Genomic DNA, 23143 nt, shown 5'->3' on the forward strand with positions numbered 1-23143 from the left:
GTGGCCACCCCGCTCTCCCTGCCCTATATCCATCCCTGCCTCTCTGTTCAAATTAGCTGTCTTAACTAAACTGCTAATTCAAACCCAGGAAAATCAACAGCAGCAGCTTCAATCTTCCTCTGTAGTGTAGACATACACTTACTTACTTATTTCAAAAATGAATGTTGTCATTATGGAATCATGCTATTGACCCAATAATTAAAGTCGTAATTCAGTATGTTACAAAATGATATCACTAAAACCTCTCTGAGAGAACCCACTCAAGCAAATTCCTAATTTTCTACAATCAGAATGCTGAATTGTACAGCACTTTGCTTAAATTAATAATAGTAGCATATTTGAATACTGTGGAAAATTGCTAAACTGCCTTTAGTTAACCTGCATGGCTTTATAATTAATACCAAAAATGGTTAGTCTTCTCTTCTTTGTTTTAAAGAAAGTTTTAATATCAGAGTCCTTTACTGAGCTCTAATTACCAAGACAGCCTTGCTGTTAAAAAAAAAAAATCTACATTTGCTAACATGCTGCAAAGATTCTTTGTAAGTTTCCTTCTGCCCCTCCCGCCCCCTTCCCATGTTGCCTTTGTGAAGCAACTGCTCTTGTGGTAGAGTTGAGTCACCAGAGCAAGCCTGAGGTTCATTTAATTTAACTTGTCCTAGCATCTTTTATGGGTAGAAAGAAAAGGGGAGTAAAGTTGCAGATGTGCCCCCGTTGCTGCTCCAGAGGCACTGAGCACTGCATGGTGGAGAAAATCCCATACATGGCTGGGCTATTGGGACCATGGTTTTCAGAAGACAGTGTTTCTTTCTTTTCCTATTTCCAGAGCTGTCACAACATTACTGAGATTCATCAGTCATGGTTATTTGTGAATGCAACATGACTGACACATGCAGGATTGATGAGTCACGTGTTAAAAAGTTGCTGTTTCCTTATTGACTAAAAAACACATTAAATCATTCTCTTCACTTTAAAAAATGTGTTTTATTTTCAAGTCTTTTCTACAGGAATGATTCACATCTTGTGGCTTTCAGCCAAGTTTTTAAAAATATTAAAAAGACAGATCTGTTGCAAAGCTTCCAAAACACTAGGGCACTTAAATTGAACTGAGAGTGTGTGTGATGGGGAGGGTGTGCTACCAGGGAAGTATGGGAAGACTACTCTTTAATCAAATTTATTTATTTTTGGGAATACATAATTTACTTGTCAAGTTTTAGGGACTTTCCAGCCATCAGAAACCTTATCCTGAAGCTGGGTTTAGTAGAGACAGCTGCAATGCAAGTCTTTTTACCCTACTTAACTATCTCAGACATTGCCTAGAGTGCTGCCTTTCCTGTTGATTGTGGAGCACTGCTGAGGGGATACTACCAATCCTTCTGAAATGTGTAAAATTAGCATTTAAGCCAAATTAATGACATAACTTTCTATGCAGAGTATAAAACTAATAAGTTTAAATTATAGCAAAGAAAAACATAAAAGATGTAATCTAATAATATCAAAATACATTCTGAATAAACTGTATTACACATGTTGGCCAACTGGATGATATAAGTTTAATTTAGTTATATTTTATAAGCAGGATATGATAGGTAGTTTTCCTATATACAGTACAAGAAAACAAGGAGGGAAATGGGGATTATTACAATGGGGATTATTACAAAATGAATTTAGGTTAAAATAAAAAAGATAAACACAAAAACTGAATTGTAGTTTCTTAAATGCTTGTACAAGTGAAATTCATGTTTCCTCAGGTATGTTACATGAGGTAAAATAGGAGACAAATCTAAATAGAAAAAACCCCAAGTAAACTATTTTGCTGGAGATGAGAGATTAGAATGTGTGTTGCCAGGGGTGGGAGGGAGTGATACAAGTGAAAATAATTGCAATGATTTCAGAATATGTAGCACTCTCCATTCTCAGCATCTGGTCACATTCTTATTTATATTGCTGTGATATACTGTATTTTGTCCATTCCATCTCTTCATATGCTACATGGTAGAAGATTCCAGGCTGTTAGCACTTCTGAACCAGATGGCGTATACTTCTGTCATGTTGAGATCATGCTGGAAATGCCATCTATGTAAAACAGCTGAGATATCACACTTTGAAATCAGGTTTTCACTAGTTACATAGCTATTGGTTTTCATGAGTAACCATTAATTTATGGTCATTATTTTTTTTCTTGAGGTTTTTATACAGATATGGATAAATATTCCACATGCATTAATGACCCCCACCCAAATACTGGATTTCTAAGGATTTTTGATGACTTACCTAAATCAAGCCCTGTTCATAGCACCAAACAACTTTACATGGTTTTGAAACAATATTAACTGTGTAACAGAAACTGCTTTTAAAATTACATAAGTGCAAAATTACAGAGCCTAAAAGTAAGTGTTTCATAACATCTCCAACATGATTCTTGAGAGAAAGCGGACTCTGGTAGGGCAGAATAGCATTTCTAACTAAGTCCTGAATGCACAAAAGGAAGTAGCTCAACTCCTTCTTTTATATGCGTGGGTTCTGGTTTCGGCACAACTGCAAAACACTCTGCCAGCTGCCCTACCCAGTCCTGTAGGCACCAAAAACTCACTTGGCATCTGAGTAAAAATTTTCTTAGCACCTATGTTTCTGCCCTGGCAATGTGCATTGCTACCTCATTCTAGGTGTCTGGATACCTATTTTCTGCCTAAGCCATAGAGCAGTTCACAACCTGAAGAAGTCATGCATTGGTTGCCTAAAATTAATGCACAGCCTGATTCAGTAGGTGTCCTCAGAAGCTATTTATGAGATTGGGTCCCTCAGGTGAGTTCATACACAGCAGTTGGGGCAGCTGGGATGAGGAGAAGAACTTCCTTCAGAGCTTTTATCCAGAGGTTAGAACCAACCGAGCTGGGGCATGGGAGATACCCAGTTCACCTTCCTGCTTCATGTGAGGGGGAGAAGAGATCTGAACTGAGATCAGCCACCTCACCAGTCAATGCTCTACCCAGTGAGCATTTGATGTGAGGCTCCCTCGGTCTCTCCTGTTGAAACTGTTAAATGATGAAAGAGTGATTGGAGTGGGTGGACTGGACCCGACCAGTGATTCCCACATCCTGGGTGAAAGCTCTGACCATCAGGCTAGAGAAGTGGTTCTCAAACATTTTGGACTGTGGCCCACCTGACTCAATGCAAATCTTTCTGCAGTCCACCAGTTGCTAATAGAAACTTGTCGTTAGTTACATAATTATGCCTGAGCCATTCTGCTACTGCTTCATCTAGGGAGAATGGTTAATGTAACCACTAAGAAAGGAAGTGTTAATTCTTCTTCGAGTGGTCCCCGTGGGTGCTCCACTCTAGGCGTTGGGCTCATCCCGGCACTGCTGGTTGGAGGATTTTACAGCCGCAGTCAGCCGGATCGCGCATGCGTGGTTAGCGTCTTCCGCCGTTTGTGCCCGTCTGCTGTCGCACACTCCGGCTCCTGCCCGTTCCTCTCAACCATCCTTGGGTGCTGGCGGAGCTCTTTTCTTCTCCTCAGTGTGCGGATTGGTCATCTGGGGAAAAAAAGTTACAGTTTAGAGTTTTATAGTTAGTTTTTCCTGTTAGACTGTTCCGGTTAGTTTAAAAAAACGTTTTTACTTAGTTATTAGTTAGTGTTAGTTAGCTTAATCATATTAGCTCAGGGTCCTTTTTACATCCCAGACCCATTGTGCCTGGCTCGCCAGGTTTCAAGAAATGTTCCCTGTGTTGGGATGCGATGCCTGTTTCAGACGGCCAATGCCGCCTGTATTTGCTGCTTCGGAGAGTCACATATTCCCCCACTGCTCAAAACTGACTGCGAGAGCATGTATGGACAGGGAAATGCATTTAAAAATGATACTCTTCGATAAGGCACCGCTGAGGGTGTGAGAGACGGCACTGGAGATGGCGCTGCAGAGGGCGCGAGAGACGGTGCCAGATTCGGCACCGGGCATGGACTCTCCATGCTTGTCTACATCGCACTCCTTTGTACTGCAGACCGAGGAGCGAGCGCAAACTTCAGCACTGAGGCAACCGGATGATGACTCTGATACCGGGATCACCCCAGTTCCTACGAAGGTGGCTAGGAAATCTGTAGCACGCCTCCCTTCACTCTCTCCATCTCTGGAATTCTCCCCTGCACCGTCCCCATCACCGCTGGTGCGTAGATCCCCTCAGAGAACACCCCATGTCATCTCGGAGTCTCACCCATGGCCCACCCCTCGATCACCTCCGCTGCACTCTGCACCTTAGCACACTGCTCACGTGCGCAGACGATCCTCTCCATGACACAGGTACTCACCTTGCAGCTCCCATTCTCGGAGCCACTCCACGTGTGCAACATACTATTATAGGCATGGGACTGTGTATTCCTCCAGAAGATCATCTCCAGCATATTCAGATCACTTCCACGAGCACCTTCATAGCTCCCATGGGCATCACAGATCTCACTCATATGCCCATTCCTCATGCTGTTGTCATTCTTCATCACACCATCATTACTCACCCCCGGTGCACATCCAACAGAGGAAACAATCACTGGTCCCACCTTCTGAGGTCCTTCCGGTGGTAACACATCAGTAAGAGCCGGAAGAGGGCCAAATATCAGATGATGACCAACCTCAGGAAGCCTCTCCCATGGATCTCTCATCATCTTCTCCAGATGAGGCCAGGTTTCCGGGGGATACCTCACCTCCAGATGATATGAGGCAATTCCAACATCTTTTTAAAAGTGTGGCAGACTCTCAGGAGGTGCAGCTGGCTGAAGTGCAAGCCAAGCAATATCATCTCCTAAAAAACGTACATCTCTAACAACGTTCCAGGATTGCACTCCCTATAGATGAGGCAATTATGGAGTCAGCCAAAGAGATCTGGCAGACTCCAGCCTCGACTACACCAATGTCTTAGAGAGCCGATACAAAGTACTACTTTAGAATTCCTGTTCACCCATCCCCAACCTAACTCCCTAGTAGTGGATGCAGCCCTATAAAGAGCCAAGACCCCACAGATCAGAGGATCAGGAGCTGATAAAGATGCAAAGAAACTTGACATTTTTGGTAGAAAAGTGTATTCTTCTTCCACACTTCTGCTCCTGATTGCGAATTATGCTGACCTACTTTTGAACCATAGTTTCGATAACTACACAAAGTTAACCAATCTCACACAACACCTGTCAGAGGCCAATAAGGCACTCTTGAGAGCTGTGATTCAGGAAGGTTATACGTGTGCAAGAGCAGGATTGCAAATTGCCATGGATGTGGCTGATACGGCAGCACGATCCGTTGCCACCGCAGTATCCATGAGAAGGGTGTCATGGTTAGCAACAGCGGGAGTTTCTAAAGAACTGCAGAATAAAGTCGAAGATCTGCCCTTCGACAAACTTAAACTGTTTGTGGATAAGACAGATGAGGTCCTGCACATGGGAAAGAACTCTTGTACCACCTTGCAGACGCTTGGTATGTACTATCCTTACCAAAAGAGATATGACTGCCGATTTCATAGGCAACAGCAGCGCTCATTTGATCAGGTGCATCCTAAACAACGACCGCAACGAAGGCGACCCCAATCACCTCATGCGACCAACCCACCTTCCTCAAAGCAGCAAGTTTGACTCCTCGGTCAAGGACTTGCACGCACCAATCGTTGTCATGACCACCACCGCCACAGCCCCCCTTTCACCATTGTCTACGGCCCTTTTACCATCAATGGGCCAAGATAACGTCCGACAGATGGGTATTAGAGATCGTATGATCAGGATTCACGATTCCCTTCACCTCCCTTCCTCCCACCAACCCCGTCGCTCTTCAGGGACCCATTTCACGAAGACCTCTTATGCCTCGAGGTGCACAGCCTTCTGACCATAGAGGTAATAGAGAGGGTCCTAAGTCAATTTAGAGAAAGAGGGTTTTATTCACGTTACTTCCTAATGCAGAAGAAAAAGGGGGTTAGAGGCCCATCCTTGATATATGCCAATTGAATCATTACCTTCGAAATCAGTGCTTCAAGATGGTGACACTTACCACGATAATTCTTTCTCTCGACAACGACGATTGGTTTGCAGCCCTCAACCTAAAGGATGCTTATTTTTACGTCGCCATACACCCTACGCACAGGCGATTTCTTCATTTTGTAATAGGCAACGAGCACTTCCAATATCAGGTGTTGCCCTTTGGTCTGGCATCAGCCCCCAAGGTCTTTTAAAAAACCCTAGCTGTTGTTGCGGCGCTCCTCCGCTGACTAAAGGTCATCTTCCCGTATCTTGATGATTGCCTAATCAAGGGCACAACAAGGCAGGATACCTCTCACATGGTGACGCTAGTCAAGCAAACGTTCGAGTCTCTGGGCCTCATAGTGAATGAACAAAAGTCCACCCTCAACCCGACCCAAAGCATAAAGTTTATAGGAGCCATGCTCGACTCCCTCACTGCGAAGGCATACCTTCCGCTGGAAAGATTCCAAGCAATTCAAGAGCTGGTACACATAGTCACACAGGCTCCAACAATTTCGGTACACACTTGTCTGAGGCTGCTCAGCCATATGGCCGTGACCACATTCGTTGTCCCTCATGCACATCTTCACTTACGGTGTCTACAACACTGGCTGGCAACCATGTTCATGCCCTCAAAGCACAGCATTCACAAAATAGTGGCTCCTCCAAATCATGTTCACATATCCCTCTGCTGGTGGAAGAAGTCAGGCAACCTTATGACAGGAATTCCATTCCACCATCCACAACCATCCATTCAGATAACGGACGCTTCCCTCATCGGGTGGGGTGGACACATGAGCGGAAAACGCATACAGGGCAAATGGTCGCTTACCGAAAGGCATCTACATGTAAACCTCCTGAAGCTGAGGGCCATCTTCCATGCATGCAGACACTTTCACTCACACATAAAGGGCACTACCGTCAGAGAGCTGATGGACAATGTAGCTGCAATGTATTACATAAATAGACAAGGAGGAGCAAGGTCATGTTCCCTGCATGCGGAAGCAGGCGTTTTTGGAATTGGTGCATATGAAACGACATCACAGTCACAGAGTCTTACTTATCTGGCACCAGCAATGTCATCGCAGACGCTCTCAGCAGGAGATTTCCCATGGATCACAAATGGGAAATAAGGACAGATATTCTCCAACACATCTTTTGCATGTGGGGAACACCTGTGCTAGATCTGTTCGCCACTTCCAGCAATGCGAAGTGTCACCTCTTTTGCTCCAGAGCAGGCATCAGCAAGGGTTCACTCGGGGATGCTCTTCTAATCAGTTGGAGAAAAGCACTCCTTTATGCTTTTCCCCCAACAGTCCTCATTCCCAGAACATTGGAAAAAAATCAAAGTAGAATCAGAGACTGTAATTCTCTTAGCTTCAGCTTGGCCGAGACAGCCATGGTACCTGTTCCTACCAAAACATGTCAGTAGCGCCACCTTGGCTGCTCCCTGTCCTCCCAGATCTTCTCTCACAAGACCACAGTTTTCTCCTTCACCCCAGACAGATTCCCTACACCTGACGGTATGGCTCCTAACTGGTGCAGGCCAGGAGAGGACCTCTGTTCAGATCAAGTCAAAACAGTACTAATACACAGTAGAAAATCATCCACTCAGAGTACTTACCTTCCAAAATGGCGTAGATATTTGCAATGGTGCTCTCATAGCAACATCAAGCCTCAGGGCACTCCTCTACACCATATCCCTGACTACACTGTCCACCTGCAGAGCTCGGGACTTTCTCTTTCATCTCTGAAAGTACATTTGGCAACTATCAGTGCTTTTCATTCTCCCATTGAAGGGGTGTCAGTGTTTGCGCACCAAACCACCGAAAGGTTTCTAAAAGACCTAATGAACTTGCACCCTCCTCGTAGCCCACCACCCCCTTCCTGGAATCTGGACCTGGTGCTCAACACCTCCTTTCGAACTGCTAGCTACCATACCATTACAAATGCTCACTATGAAAGTAGTATTTCTGTTTGCGATCACATCTGCACGCAGAGTCAGCGAGCATTGTCCTTCCATCCTTTTATCCCAAGCCTCATTCATCACAGAGAGATGCATTACTACATACACTCGATGTACGCCGGGTGCTTTCCTTTTATATAGACAGAACTCGACAGTGGCGCCACACGGACAAACTTCTAGTGTCAATTGCACAGCACTCCAAAGGCAATGCACTCTCTAGCCAACGTATAGCTAGACTTATAGGCATATGCATCACTACTTGCCATTCGTTAAGAGATAAACCTCTTCTCTCACGACTGAAGGTACATTCTACTAGAGTGGTAGCGACCTCCACGGCCTTCAACCGAGGAGTCCCATTGAGTGATATTTGCAGAGCAGCCACCTGGGCTTCCAGCATCTCTTTCATGCGTCATTATGCTGTAGTACGATCTCTAGCAGCAGACTCCGGTGGTTGCATCGGCAGTGTTATCGGTTGCAGAAGATCATTGATCCGGAGCGCACACTGGCTACTGCTGTACAGTCACCTAGAGTGGAGCACCCAACACAAAATATTTTGCTCTACATGACTGGAGAAAAGCCCGGAGCAAGACCATGGTGGGAGCAGGAGCAAAGGCAGGGGTGAGGCAGCAGCCCGAAGCACAGCAGGAATCAGAAACAGGATTGGGTGTAGGGAAGCAGGCATAAGCAGGTCCTATGCAGACACAGCAAGAAACCCTAGTTTCTCAGACAAAATTCCTGTGTCACCTTCTAGCTTACAACCTATCCGTGGAGCCAGGTGATCTTCCATTCAAAGCGCCTGTGAGTGGTGCCTTGGCTGGTAGCTTTTTAATCCTCTGCGTTTCAGAAGGCATTGGTGGAAGCCACAAGGCTGCAGCTGTGAGAGGTTTTCCCAGGCCTGAGTTTGAGACTCATGAAACTGTGCTGCTCTGTGTTGTAAAAGCACCTTCTACATTGTGCGACCTCCTGAAAACAAAGAAAGAATAATAAATCATCCACAACACTTCTTGAGACTCCAACCTAAGTGGGCTCTGCTTTCACAGCACAACATTAACCACTCAGCAGATTAACTAGAATGCTCCTGCTCTTCCGTGTCTGACTCTTAATTACACATGGCTTTTCCTCATTCCTTGCAGGTTAGACTCCAAGTAATTTCCAATAAAAATAGTTGTAAGTTTTTTTTTAATCCCTGTAAATCTACTTAATTATATGTTTAGTAGTATTCTTCTTTTGTTTGGCAATTGAAAAAACAACATTAAAGGTCAATATCCATGTTCTTCATCGAGTGATGTCTCTGTGGGTACTCTACTCAGGTCTCGGTGTGTCTGCTCACCAAAAACCTCCAATCAGTGGTGCAAGGACGCACCAAGATCTGAATGGAGCACCCACAGAGGGACACATCTCAACGAACCATCATTACTGCATAGGGTAGTAACAACTTCTTTGTCATCCAGATTGATGGCAGATGGGAAATAAATGGCAACCTTCATGCCATCCTTCCTAATAAGGGCTTTGACACAACCAATGCCATCAATATGGAGAACTAACATGAACCAAGAGCCTTGATGTGTAAAAAGTAACTCAAGCAATATGGCCCCTATAGGACAAACAATAAGAGGAAACAGGCTCTGGATATTTGAACTTTTGGAGGATTTTGCTGTTGTAGATTACATGGTCCCAGTCACACTGATTCCAATCAATCACACTTACAATAGCCAAACAGACAAATAGTCTGGCCTAAATTACTTCAATGTGTCTTAAATCACACTTCCACGCTACCTGCTCAAGCATAATATTTGTGCTCAACACCAGATTATTTTAACGATCCATCATGTCAAAAGCCTGAAAGAATGAAAACAAAAGTGCAAAAAGGTGACAAGGAATGTAACCAAAAATCTGAGGTAATACATCATATTCTGTTTTTTCCCCCAAAGAAAAATCAGATCATGAATTTTGGCAAACTATAAAAAGTGAAATTTAGGTGGACTGACAGACCCCCAACAGTTTGGTTTTGTATGCTGGTAGCTAAACTTTGGTGCTATTGTTTCGGGCTGCTTATTGTCTTAGAAGAAAGAGTGATTACAAATTCACATATGGCTGCCTTCAAGGGACAACTTGTTCAGATACTGACAGTATCTGGGAATTGCTAATGGAATGCTTTAAAAGTTTGTATATATGAATTATATTCTCAGAACAAAGAATTATAGCCACAGACTCATAATTATGAATCTCTCATGAATAAATTTTTTTGTACTGAAAACTAAGTAAACTGGGAGACAGTAGTACATGAAAAAATGTATTAATTTTATGCACAATGGGGGCCATTTCTGGAATGTATAAAGGTGATTTCATCCATTATGTCAATTACTTCTTGACTGATACTGCATGTTTGTTCTATATAATGGGACTTTATTTATTTCTTTTTGTATATCTGTACTCTTTTCAGACTTTGTTCATTGCCTACTGGTATCCTTTTGTGCCTGGATGAGACTTGCAAATTAAAAATAAAAAGTTTCTGTTCATTTTGCAATATTTAAATTAACAGTGTTGTTTTTGGTGTAATCTCACAATTTATTGCTTGAATCTCTAAAAAATAATATCATGCTTCCTTTATTGTTTTGTAGCTACGCTACTTGAAATTATGTCCATTTGAAAGCTGGCTTCTGTTTTGAAAATGTCTTCCTTAATCTGGGATAACATTAGGGTACTTGAGTGGACATTGTTTAGGAGGAAGTATCCTTTGTTATGTATTGGTAACTTCTACATCTATTATAGTGATTTACACTGAAGGGAGCATAAGTCCTAAAAACTTGTTTCATAGTATAACCCACTAATGGCACATGCTGCATGGCACTGTCTTGTGTCTGATCCCAAAGAGGATATTAATCTATTATAATCCCCAATTTACAGAGACTGACGCTCTATTTCATGCTATTGAGACTCATATTTTCCGCTTTGCAGATCCATAGTACAATCCCCAAAGTGGGCCAAGAGGGCGATTGTAAATACAGCACTCCTTATGAATTGTATGTAGAGAAGAAAGGGTATGTCTACACAGCAGGGTTTAACTCAAAATAAACTATGCAAATTGAGCTACATCAATTGCGTAGCTTATTTCAAAATAGCTGATTTCGAAATTGGGAGCATCTACACGGCACTTACTTTGAAATAGAACACTCTTCTTCCAAGTTCCCTTACTCCTTGTACAATGAGGATTACAGAAGTCAGAGTAAGAAGTCCCCCAGCTTGATAGTATTTCGACATTATTTCAAAATAACTGCTTGCTGTGTAGAGACGAACTAAGTTATTTCAAAATAACACTAGTTATTTTGAAATAATTTTGCTGTGTAGACATACCCAAAGTGTGGGTGTATATGCTATTGGTACGGGGAAGCATGGGAAATTTCCTCCTTAAACTCTGAAATATTTATTCCTGGGTCTGTTCAGTAACCTTTTGTCCAGAAGTGTATTTTCCCCTCCTGTCTCTGTTTTTCTGTAACTGTCATTGTTAGTTGTGAAGCTTATCACTACACATTATCCCTCATACCACAACTTTGTAGCCTATGGATAGCTTCCTTCTCTTCAGTATTTTCAGAAATGAATCACTATATGCTACGATAGTATTAATTTTTTTCTCCATGTAACTTTCTCCTCATAGCAGATTAACTAAGAGAAGAAGCTCAGTTTATGAGTGGTTAGGGAATGTACAATTTCAGTTCCCTTTGAAAGTGAGGGTGTTTCAGGCTATGTAACTTTGGATAGATCTGATTTCAGGAAACCATAGTTAGATTTGCAAACAGCCTATTAGGTCATTCATCCAAACCCTGCCAGTGCGGTATTGGTCCCTACAGTATATTCTTGAGTGTTCTGTCCAATCTAACTTTGAATGACTCAAGCAGTAAGGCTTCCACTACTTCCTCTGGGAGACTATTCCATGGTCTAATAGAGTTCACTGTTAGGAAATATTTCCTGTCACTTGGCCTAAATTTTCTTATGCTCAGATTCATCACATTATTTGTAGTTATACTTCTCTAGACTTCCCTTAACAAGATCTTTTTCTTCCTTGATACTTATACCCCCGAGTAAATTGTGGACAGTTAATCTATCTCTTCTTTGGTCCTTGTTTGGTCATGGCAAAATATTTTTAGCTGTTATTATCTTCCTGTATAAGTAGGCCATCTATTTGGGGGGGAGGATAATTTCTGATTAAATCTTGGTTGAAAGCAGGGGTGGGGGATCTTCAGTGTGCTGGTTTTATGTGGTTCATCAAGGTGAAACTCTGGCAGGCCACCAGATGGTTTGTTTACCTGAGTGACCAGCAGGCATAGAGCCCCACAGTTTCCAATGGCCGTAGTTCCAATGGAAACTGCAGGAAGCGATCATGAAGGCCTGGTGTTTTCTAATTTACAGTCAGTAATGAAAAATATCGAGTTTCTAGCTTTTGGCAATGCCATCACCAAACAGCTTAGGTAAGATAGCAAGCTGGAGAAAAAATGGAGTGAAGAGTTCTTGGAGTGAAGTCATTTTTTCATGTTGAATCCTAACGGACCCCTCACTTGCAAATCAGTCCCTCCAACCATTTAATCACTTACATTGTAATTTTCTGAATTCCCTCTGTCTGGTATCAGTAACAAATGATCTGGTAGCACTTTATAGACTAACGAAACATGTAGATGGTATCATGAGCTTTCGTGAGCTGTGCCCATGAAAGCTCATGATGCCAACTACATGTTTTATTAGTCTATAAAGTGCTACCAGACCATTTGTTGTTATTTCTGTAACAGACTAACTCGGCTACCCCCTAAAGCTCCTGGTATCATAGTGTATGTATATACTATGGGATAAGGGTGAATTAAGATATGTAACTTCAGCTATATTAATTGCATAGCTGAAGTTGAAGTATCTTAACTCAAATTTTGGAACATACTCTCCCTTCAACTTCCCTTACTCCTCGCAGAACCAGGACTACCAGCATCGATCAGAATGCCCCTCTCAAGTTCAAATTAGCTGTCTTAACTAGACTTGCTAATTCCAACCCTGGAAAATCGACAGCAGCAGCTTCGATCTTCTCTGTAGTGTAGACTTGTGTCTAGAAACATATTGTCTCTTCACTTTTATTTCTTCCATATTATAAATTCAAATCCCATCGTCCTTGTAGGGTTTATAAGGTTCGTATTCTGCCAAGACTTGTGCACATATTTAATTATACTTTGCGGGATCTGAACCTAAGTATTTTTTCTATTGAATATAACAATGCTTAGCTCTTACATAACACTGATTAAACATGAAACTAATAATCCTCATATTGGAATCTCCCTGTTATATCATCCACATTTTACATACCGGTAACATTGAGAGGTTAAGTTGCTTTCCCGAAGTGACACAATGAGTCTCTATCAGAGCTGAAATTTGACTTGAGGAGTTTCTTTCTGACAATACAGCACTATGCTCTTTTTTATGGTCCCGATTCAGTAAAAAACTTAAAAGTATATCATTAATTTTAAGAACACACTCAAGTTCTGGGATGAATCAGTCTTTATCTGTGTCTGTATTGTATCTGATGATTTTTAGTCTTCAAGACTGGATTTTATTTGCACGCAGGTTATCCAGGCTGTCTTTTTTGGAATCTGCGTATTGACTGATCTCTCCAGTCTTCTCACCAAAGGAAGTGACTGCCAAGAACAAGAAAGACAGTTAAAAAAGCTCATTTCCCTTCGTGACTGGATGATGGCTGTTTTAGCCTTTCCTGTTGGAGTTGTAAGTATGGATGCTAAGTAGTTAATTTCACTTCCAATCAGGGTGCATCATGTAACTTGTTCATTGTTTCCTGATTGTAAAAAGATTGACATTATTAGTAAAAGGGATAGATGACTATGGAAAAGAGGGGAAATGAGAGAATGGTTTATCCTGATGATAACTTCTAGTTATTTTTTCATGTCATTTAAAAAACCCCCTCTGTTGTGACATTTGGATTTGTGATATAAATAAAATCTACTTACACATTAGGATCTTAACCCCATACGTTTTTGCAAATATGGTGTGAACTGGCATGTAAATTGTTTGGGAGTTCTGTATGGCAGATATTCATCAGATATAGAAGTTCTGCCTTCCATGGGTTTGCACAAGAGGAGTTTGCTAAGCAATTTTATTGATGCAAAAGAGAAGAGAATCTAGTATCCTCCCTTTTAGCCTTGATGGCTCTACAGAGTGAAGAGAAGTAAAAACATGGTTTTTGTCAATAAGGTGCACAAATTTCTCTCTTCAGTACACAGAATAAGCAGAGTTAAAAAGGCATTTATCAGCAGAGTAAATTTACTCTTCTGCAGCATTGAAATCATCAGGACTTCAGCCATTCACCACAGTGGAACAAGACTGGGCACTTTAAGCCAGTGCTTTCCACCCAAAAACTTCAGTTTGGCCCAGATTTGTCCAAAAGTTAGACCATGCTAGCAAATCGTTTGTGACCCTTACAATAAAAACAGGCCCAAGTTTACAAGCTTTAATGAAATTGGAAACCATGCTTCATTTTAGTTTCATTATGAAAGTTTTTCAGTTCTAATTGCTACCTGTGAACCACTGTTCTCTTTGTATTGATCTAGCTAACTGTATGATGTCTCATTGTTGATGCTGCTTCATAACAGTGAAGCATCCATTGTAACTCTACAATTAAGACACTTATTTAAAATATCAAATTTGATATGGTTGGGCAGGCTTTGTTAAAACCTTTGATATGATATTTTACAGTCCAGTCCATGAAGAAATACAGAATGCTTGTGCAAGGTTAGAAAATATAAAACACATGTACAGGTATTCCCTTCTCGAAACACCTTTTGGTAGCCTTAAATGACTTTACTTACTAGCCACGGCTAAGAGTAGCTGCTGCTATGCATGTTGGGTTAACTAGCTGCATTTTTTTCTGCTATCACATATGAAATATACAATAATATTAAATGCATTTTTTTAAATCCAGAAATAGGCTTTCAAAATATCATTTTTTACATTTACATTTTAAGGAAGATAGGGAGTTATGTAGTAGTTGCAATTGTGACTGATAACATGCTTTCCTTACTGTTGTTACAAGAAAAGAGAAAGCCCCTTACGAATAGCATGACATTGTTTTAAGTGATTCTTAAAAAAACACAATATAAGTTTTATGTACATTGAGAGACACCATTCTCCTGCCTTTTCTGGCTCTCTTGCCAGCTATTCGATATCCACACTGTCTCTCGTGATAACAGGTTTCTTTCTTCTCTCTTTTAACTCTCTGAGGGTATGTCTACACTAGAAAGTTAGTTTGAACTAACGGACGTTAGTTCGAACTAACTTTCATAGGCGCTAGACTAGCGCTCCATTAGTTCGAACTTAATTCGAACTAACGGAGCGCTTAGTTCGAACTAGGTAATCCTCATTCCACGAAGATTAAGCCTAGTTCGAATTTACTAGTTCGAATTAAGGGCTGTGTAGACCCTTAATTCGAACTAGTGGGAGGCTAGCCCTCCCCAGGTTTCCCTGGTGGCCACTCTGGCCAACACCAGGGAAACTCGTCTGCCCCCCTCCCGGCCCCAGACCCGTTAAAGGGGCACGGGCTGGCTACGGTGCCCATGCCAGGTGCAAGCCTGCCAGCACCCAGCCAGCAGACCCTGCACCTGGCACGGATCAAGCCACCCACCCGATGCCCCCCAGGCTGGCGGCTCCCGGGAGCTTGCCCGGGACCGCAAGAGGCAGGCACCCACCTGGGCTAGTACGGACATCGTGGACCTCGTCCACGATCTCCGCACTAGGCACAGGAGAGTGGCCGGCTAGGTCAGGAGAGCTGCCAGCCTGGACACCCAGGAGCAGGTGTGCATGAAAATCAAGGTGGTCCACTGAGACCCCCGACCCTGAGCCCTGAGCTTATAATGGACGTAATGGGTCAGAACAAAGGTCCATCTAGCCCAGTATCCTGTCTGCCGACAGCGGCCAACCCTAGGGACCCTGGAGGGGATGGACCGAAGACAGTGACCAAGCCATTTGTCTCGTGCCATCCCTCTCCAGCCTTCCACAAACCTTGGGCAGGGACACCACTCCTGCCCCTGGCAAATAGCACTCCATGGACCCAACCTCCATGCCTTGATCTCACATCCCTTTAAACTCTGTTCTAGTTGTAGCCTTCACAGCCTCCTGCAGCAAGGAGTTCCACAGGTGACTCTTTGCTTTGTGAAGAACAACTTTCTGTTACTAGTTTGAAGCCTGCTACCCATTCCTTTCCTTTGGTGTCCTCTAGTCCTTCTTTATGGGAACTAATGAAGAACTTTTCTGTATGCACCCTCTCCACCCAACTCCTGCTTTTAGAGACCTCTATCCTGTCCCCCCTCCGTCTCCTCTTTTCTAAGCTGAAATGTCCCAGTCTCTTTAGCCTCTCTTCATAGGGGACCTGTTCCCAACCCCTGATCATTTTAGTTGCCCTCCCCTCTCCCACCCTCTCTCTTCCCCTCTCCCACCTCCTTTTCCCAGTCTCCCCCAGTTTTGTACAATAAAGACAGATTCCATTTTTGAACACAATTGTCCTTTATTTTGTACATCAAGAAGAGGGGCTAGGGAAGGGTAAGTGGAAGGAGGTGACGGAGGAATGGGGTACGCGCCCCCGATGGGGAGGACTGGGCTGGCTCTGCGGGCTTCTGGGGGTGGAAGCTCTCCTGCAGCCCCCCAATTGCCTCCTCTCCCCAGATGGCAGCCTGCGGCAAGTGCAGCCGGTCTGATGGCCAAGTGCTGTGATGTGCCCAGTGTGGGTACTCCGGGCACTCCAAGCCAGGACTGCTTTGCAAGCGGGGCACCCTGAGAACTGTCTGTCCGGGGTGGGGGTCGGGACCCTTTAAGCACAGCCCTCGGCTAGCCTGAGACAGCAGCTCCACGCTCTAAGTCCTCCTCTGATGCCCTGCCAGCACTGCTTCCGGCCATCCTTAACCCCGGTTCAGGGTCCACTTAATGTGGACGCGCTAGTTCGAATTAGCAAAACGCTAATTCGAACTAGTTTTTAGTTCTAGATGCGTTAGTTCAAATTAGCTTAGTTTGAATTAACTAATTTGAACTAAGTTAGTTCGAATTAATGTTGTAGTGTAGACGGACCCTGAGTCTTTTGCATGCTCTTCTTCAGTACCTCCTCTGGTCTTCCCAGCCATGATACTTTTTAAGACTGTTTGAGGCCTCCTATGAAGACATTAGCTACAACTTCTATTGGTAACAAAGCAGTTTCTAAGCAGTATGAACTATATATTTTTTCTTTCAGGAGTTACATGTTTTGCCATCTGTAAAAGAGGAGCTAGCAAATATTGTGAGCTCTCTCTAAATGAGATGTACAAATGAGCATTCTGTAAATTAACCTGTTCCCAGGGGATACAGTTTACACCTGGGAACTAGCTAGTTTCCTAAGGGCTAAAATGTGCAAACATTTCTTGTATTGTCAAAGGAAAACCAGAAAATAACTAGCTAAGTATATTGTAAAAATAGTCTCTCTCTCCTTCTTTTCCTTTTTTTAAAGGTGACCTTTAGATAGGGAACAAAATGTCTTTGCAGCACTTTTTGCTCTTAATTTTGTGCAAAGCCTAAAAAGACGATGTTGTTCCCCTCTCTCTTCTGGCTGCTGGGAGAGAACCTGTGAACGTACCACTGACCTCAGCTCACTTTTCTGCATTTCTGAATGTCTGATCCCTAACCAATCCTGGGTCCCTCCTGAAACCTAACCCCTTACTTTGTCTTCACCAGTTACCACTCACAGGCTATGTCTAGACTACATCCCTCTTTTGAAAGAGGGATGTAAATTAGACATATTTGAAATTGCAAATGAAGCTGGGATTTGAATTTCCCATGCTTCATTTGCATAATCACATCATGGCATTTTTTCGAAAAACGCTATTTCAAAAGCGAAACTGTGGTCTAGATGCAGTTCTTTCAAAAAGAAAAGCCTTTTTCAAAAGATCTTGTAAGCCTCATTTTTTGAGGAGTACAGGATCTTTCGAAAAAGGCTTTTATTTTCCAATGAACCGCGTCTAGACTGCGGTTTCACTTTCAAAATAGCGTTTTTCAAAAAAATGCCATGATGTGATTATGCAGATGAAGCGTGGGAAATTCAAATCCCGGCTTCATTTGTAATTTCGATATGTCTAATTTACATCCCTCTTTTGAAAGAGGGATGTAGTTTAGACATACCCACTGTGATGTTAACCAATATGGAGAGAGATGGCAAAATGTAGGGAGGCAGATTCTGGCACATTCACTTGAGTGAGGCTAAATGAAGTGTAAGATACTGTTCAGTATGATTAAGGGTGTGTCCACAGGTAGAATAGGTCTGCTGTGGGTCTTTATATGTCAGATACTGTAGAGAAATTATCATACACCAGAATACCTGCAGAGAAAAATTAAAATGTCCTGACTTCCCCTATTTTCCCAACAGCTTCCACCTTACAGAAAGCAATGTTTGAAAATGGGTTGCATTGACAAGCACCCAAGCAACTCTCTACAGGGCTTCTTAGTGGTTTGCATTAGAGGCATGTTGGAATCCCAGAATAGAAAATTAAACAGATGTGAATAAAATGCTAGTTAGGTTTCTGATTGAAACCAAAGTGGTCATGCTTGAAAACTTGTCAGTTGCCATACACATCTAAATTAACGTTACCTAAATATTTGCATTATTTTGTGCTCTTTATAGGGAATAATTCATAAAGCTATTCCAGGTAGAATTGGAAAGTTTCTGAGAATTATTTTAAATACTGTAGATGGCTCTCAGTTTCTAAAGTCTTCAGAATGGATTGTTCTGAAAAATAGATGGGAAAACAGTTTTCCTCTTCCAGGTCAAATAATGATGCGGGATGGGAGGAACCCTTAACAAAATACAGCTTTTTGTTTATATTATGTATCCTAGTAAATAAGTATTACAGTTCAGCCTTATGGGTCACTTGATGTCAGTATCCTCCTCCTCCCTCTCTACCAAAAATGAAACCAATCTCTCCCTCCCCAGGCAAAACACAACAACAACTGCAATGGAAACAACAGTCAGAAGATATGCAAAATCTCCTCAGTGTCTTTGCAGCAAATCAAACCTTGCCTCTTTTATGTTATGTACTATATTTCTCCAGCTGCTCAAATGAAACATAATCTCTTTTAGGAGTATAAAAAAGGGGGAGGGGGAGGAACGCAAGAGCTTGTTAGATGGAATCAATAACCACTGCTGACTACCTTGTTGTCCTTTCTAATACAACTTTTAGTGATACATTTTCTATTTTTATTTAATGAGACCAGAAAATAATGGCCCAGTTTTGCAGCTCTTACTCATATTGAGTAGTAGGTTTTTTCCGTGAATAGTCCCATTGGACAGCTTTCGATACCTTTACTCCAGTTAAGTAGTAGCCTATGGTACTATTCAATGTGAGTAAGAGTATTGGAATCTAATCCATTAAATTAATGGCACTGTTTGCATACTAAAGTATTCCTCAAAAGACTTCATATTTATGCTGAATTCATTTTCCAGCAACCTAGTACTATAAAGTGGCCTTAAAGTGGCAGTAAATTACACTGCTAGAGCAGTATGAAGTAGCATGAGTGGGAACATGAATGCATCTGAAAGCGAATAAGGGCATAAACATGGCAGAGTCTGTATCAATGTTTCTAGTTTGTCCCTTTTGTTTTCTATTTGTCACAGATCACAAAGTCTGCCAAGTTTACATGGCTAATTTAGTGTTTTGTGTAAACTATATATGGCAATATCATTTTGTTTCTTGTAATTCATGTAGTAGTTGAAGAAGCTGAATAGGCATTTTTAGATGATTAAAGCAGTTCTTTTGTACTTTCAGAAGTTCAGCCTTTTCTTGAATATATAAAAATAACCTTTAAAAATACCCTTTTCCCTAGTCCTTCCCATTTTGATTATTGTAAACAAACTTTCAAATGTTGACCGTTAATCGTTGGATACACTTTTAAAAAAAATTCTTTTAGCCATACACACAGCTGATCTATTGATTATTTGCTAGAGGAACACAGAAAAGATCACTTCTGCACAAACATAACTAGTAGTCATTCTGCCTTAGAGGCCATGCATGGAAGAGATCTGTAGGTCTTCTGGATGTAAATTTAAATAATCTTCCCCTGTCTTCTAAGTCTAATAAAATTACTGCAGATGTTCACCAGACTGTCCCCTTTTAATCTCTTCTTCCTCCTCACCCCTACCCCCACTAGCCTATAAATAACAGGAATTGCCACACTAGAACAGACCAGTGTCCTAGTCTGATATTTAACATCCAGAACGACCAATGCCAAATACTCCAGATGAAAGCTTAAAACTTGCCAGCTACATCTACACTATGAGTTTTCTCAGCAACAACTATGCTAATGAGTCACAATCTCATTTGCATATTTTCTGCCAATCCGTTTTTGCACTGGGTTTTTTGCGCAAAAACAAGCAGTGGGAACATTTTCTTTTTGCACAAAAAAACCTTTTTCTGCAAGATCAGTAAACCTCCTTTCAAGCTCAAGAAGCTATGACCAGGCCTGCAGAGAATGAGGAAAAGCTTCTCTAAGGAAAACCATGACACAAGGGGATTTTCCCCTGGCAAGGACACCTGGCAGAGATCCAGTCCAAGTAGGAGAGAGACTGCAAAGGCTTCAGGCACGAAGACCTGGGGGAGGAGGAAGAGAAACCTTGCATTGTATGAACTTGTGAATAGACTTGGGATTCTGTTTTATTGCAATTAGTTGTATATTAAGAAACCCAAGCTTCAAGGAGGGACCAAGAAAATACCTGAAGTGAAGTTTTATTTGAACTATCCCAGGGGAGAAACTAAGGTACGCTGCTTGTAACTTGACCCAGGGCCATGATGGAATGCACAGAAGGTGGCTGGACCACTGAATGTCTCGGTTCCTCTATTTCTGCCCTTTGTGACCTTCTTGATAGGCCTTTAGCAAATATATTTGGGTGGATTGTCAACTGGTCTAAATAGGTGTAGCTCCATGTACGTCAATGCAATGCTAGTTTACATCAGCTGGGGATTGGCATAAAAAAATTCACACTGATATTAGGGATGTAAGTGACTAGTTGACTATCCGATAAGCATATGCTTATCAGGTAGTCACCTAGTGACTCGACTAGTCATCTGCTTCCCTTGCTGCCTCTATCAGAGAGAGGCAGCAAGGGGCAGGGGAGCAGGAGCTGGTGCTGGGGAGAACCAGCTTAAAAGGCACAAAAGAGGCAGCAGAGGCATAGCTGGGGGACCAGGTGTAGCCAGACAGGAACCCCCCCCCCTTCCAACATCCATCTTGCTTGCCCCTCTGAGGTGCCTGGAGCATACAAGGCATAGAAAGCAATAAAATCAGCATAGTCTTTGAAGCCTTGACAGAAGGCCCGGATATGCTGGCTGCTGTGACCCTGGATGGCTGTAAACAGAGATACACCAGTTGCTGACCTTGAGACTGTGAGAACTGCCTTGGCTGGCACCTATATTGATACGAACACATAGCCGTCCTCAGCGGGGGGGGGGGGGGGGAATTGCCCACTGAGCAAAAAATGTCCAGTACTCCCAATTTAGTTCTCTCTCTCATAAGTGTAAATTAAGTTCACAACTCCCTTATAAGAACTGGCGTCACAAAGACGACCCAGCACCATTTGGCATCATAGATAAGGAAGAGAATACGTGACCTCACGGGTATAAAGATGGGTCCAGCAGCACACTTACTTTGAGTGTCAATCTACCATCTGCCTGCAGGTCGGGTTAGGTAATTGCTTCCCGAGGTTCCATGGGGACATCCACCTCTTATTCGTCTTTCCAAGGAATTGAGACACCGATCCTGGCCTGACACGCTGAAATCGAGAGACACAGAAGGGGGTAAAAATTGTACCCGTATCTGTCCTTTTGTTTTAGTGCATGCATAGAACAGATCTCTTTAAAGATTAAGCTGTCACTTGGTACCATTATTTTCTATCTGCTTTTCCCTCTGTAACCATTTTAAGATCTGAATTTGCTAGCAGTTAAGAAATAGAGCAATAGCCACTGTAACCACATGCTTTAGAAACCTCTTTAATAAATCTGTAACTGTTTAAGTTTTAACTTGACTCCTCCTGTTGCTGTAACAGAGCCAAACACAATTAAAAGAACTCCAGCTGATCATAAGGGCATCCATCGGCCTTACCTAGGCCACCTGCTGCGAAGGGACCCTGGTCCTAGCAGTTGAAGACTCGGGTGTATAACACACACCGCGCACTGCCCTGACCATCGGCTGACACCAGGAGCGAACCAGGACAGTTGATTTCCAGCTCACTCCCGGTCCCCCTCACCCCACTTCCCTCCGCCCATTGCACCTCTGCTTTTTAAATGTATTAAGGGCCAGGCAGCTCTTAATACAGTGGTCTCCAACTTTTTAACCACAAGATCACTTTTTCATTTAAGTGCGATGTAAGATCTACCTCAAACCTAAATACCCTTGTCCCACTTCCTTCCCACCCCTTCTTAGATGCCCTGCCCCTGTTCCACACTTTCTCTGAGGCCTCACCCTGCTCACTCCATCCCCTTTCCTCCCTCCCCTGCGCACTTATTTTCACCAGGCTGGGTAGGGGGTTGGAGTGCAGGCTCTGGTCTTGGGTCAAGGGATTTGGAGTATGGGACGGGCTCTGGGCTTAGCCCAAGGTGGGAGTTTGGGGTCCAGGAGAGGTTTCAGGGTGCAAGCTCTAGAAAGGAGATTGGGTTCAGGGGAAACTCACATCTGGGACAGGAGGTTGGGTGTAGGAGGAGGTTCAGGGCTAAGATGGGGTTCAGGAAGCAGGCCCTGGGTGGGCGCTGTTTTATTGAGACTGCTTCCAGGTGGTGGAGCAGTGGGCTTAAGGCAAGTTTACTCCTGCCGTGGCCCTGCACCATTCCTGTAAGCAGCTGGCATGTACAGCAATGGCTCCTTGGCATCATGTGCTGCCCCTTATCTACAGGCACTGAGCCCACAGCTTCTACTGGCCATAGTTCCCCGTTATTGATCAATAGGAGCTGCAGGAGTGGTGTCTTCAGGCAAGGACAGCACGTGGAGCTCCCATGCTCTGCCTTTCTCAGGGGCTGTATGGACATGCCAGTTATGTCCAGGAGCAGCAATTACCACAGGGATAATTGCTCCAACAGTGACAAGTTAGGAATTTTAGAACTTATTCCTCAAAGAATTAAATTTAAGCATAAAAGAGAAATGAAAAT

The 23143-nt window shown here is 42.9% G+C and overlaps 1 protein-coding gene and 1 long non-coding RNA gene across 9 annotated transcripts in view; one reads left to right on the top strand and one right to left on the bottom strand.

Annotated features, from left to right (window-relative positions):
- The window catches only part of AIG1 (androgen induced 1), a 211172-nt gene that overhangs the window by 41709 nt on the left and 146320 nt on the right, over positions 1-23143 (top strand). For 6 of the 8 annotated variants that reach the window (XM_075924341.1, XM_075924340.1, XM_075924342.1 and 3 more), the window contains one exon: positions 13551-13706. The exons of 1 other annotated variant lie outside the window; for it this stretch is intronic. In XM_075924341.1, coding sequence (XP_075780456.1) covers positions 13551-13706 — 156 coding nt within the window. Of the gene's footprint in view, positions 1-13550; positions 13707-23143 lie in introns of those variants that run through there. One more of the 8 variants, XM_075924343.1, reaches the window with a different exon arrangement.
- LOC142827901 (uncharacterized) lies at positions 1724-21785 on the bottom strand. The gene is made up of 3 exons (XR_012902699.1): positions 21650-21785; positions 8697-8915; positions 1724-3533 (listed from the first exon to the last, which is right to left on the bottom strand). It is a non-coding gene; the product is annotated as an uncharacterized LOC142827901 (long non-coding RNA).

The sequence above is a fragment of the Pelodiscus sinensis genome, chromosome 3 (assembly GCF_049634645.1).
Source record: "Pelodiscus sinensis isolate JC-2024 chromosome 3, ASM4963464v1, whole genome shotgun sequence".
Taxonomy (NCBI): domain Eukaryota; kingdom Metazoa; phylum Chordata; order Testudines; family Trionychidae; genus Pelodiscus; species Pelodiscus sinensis.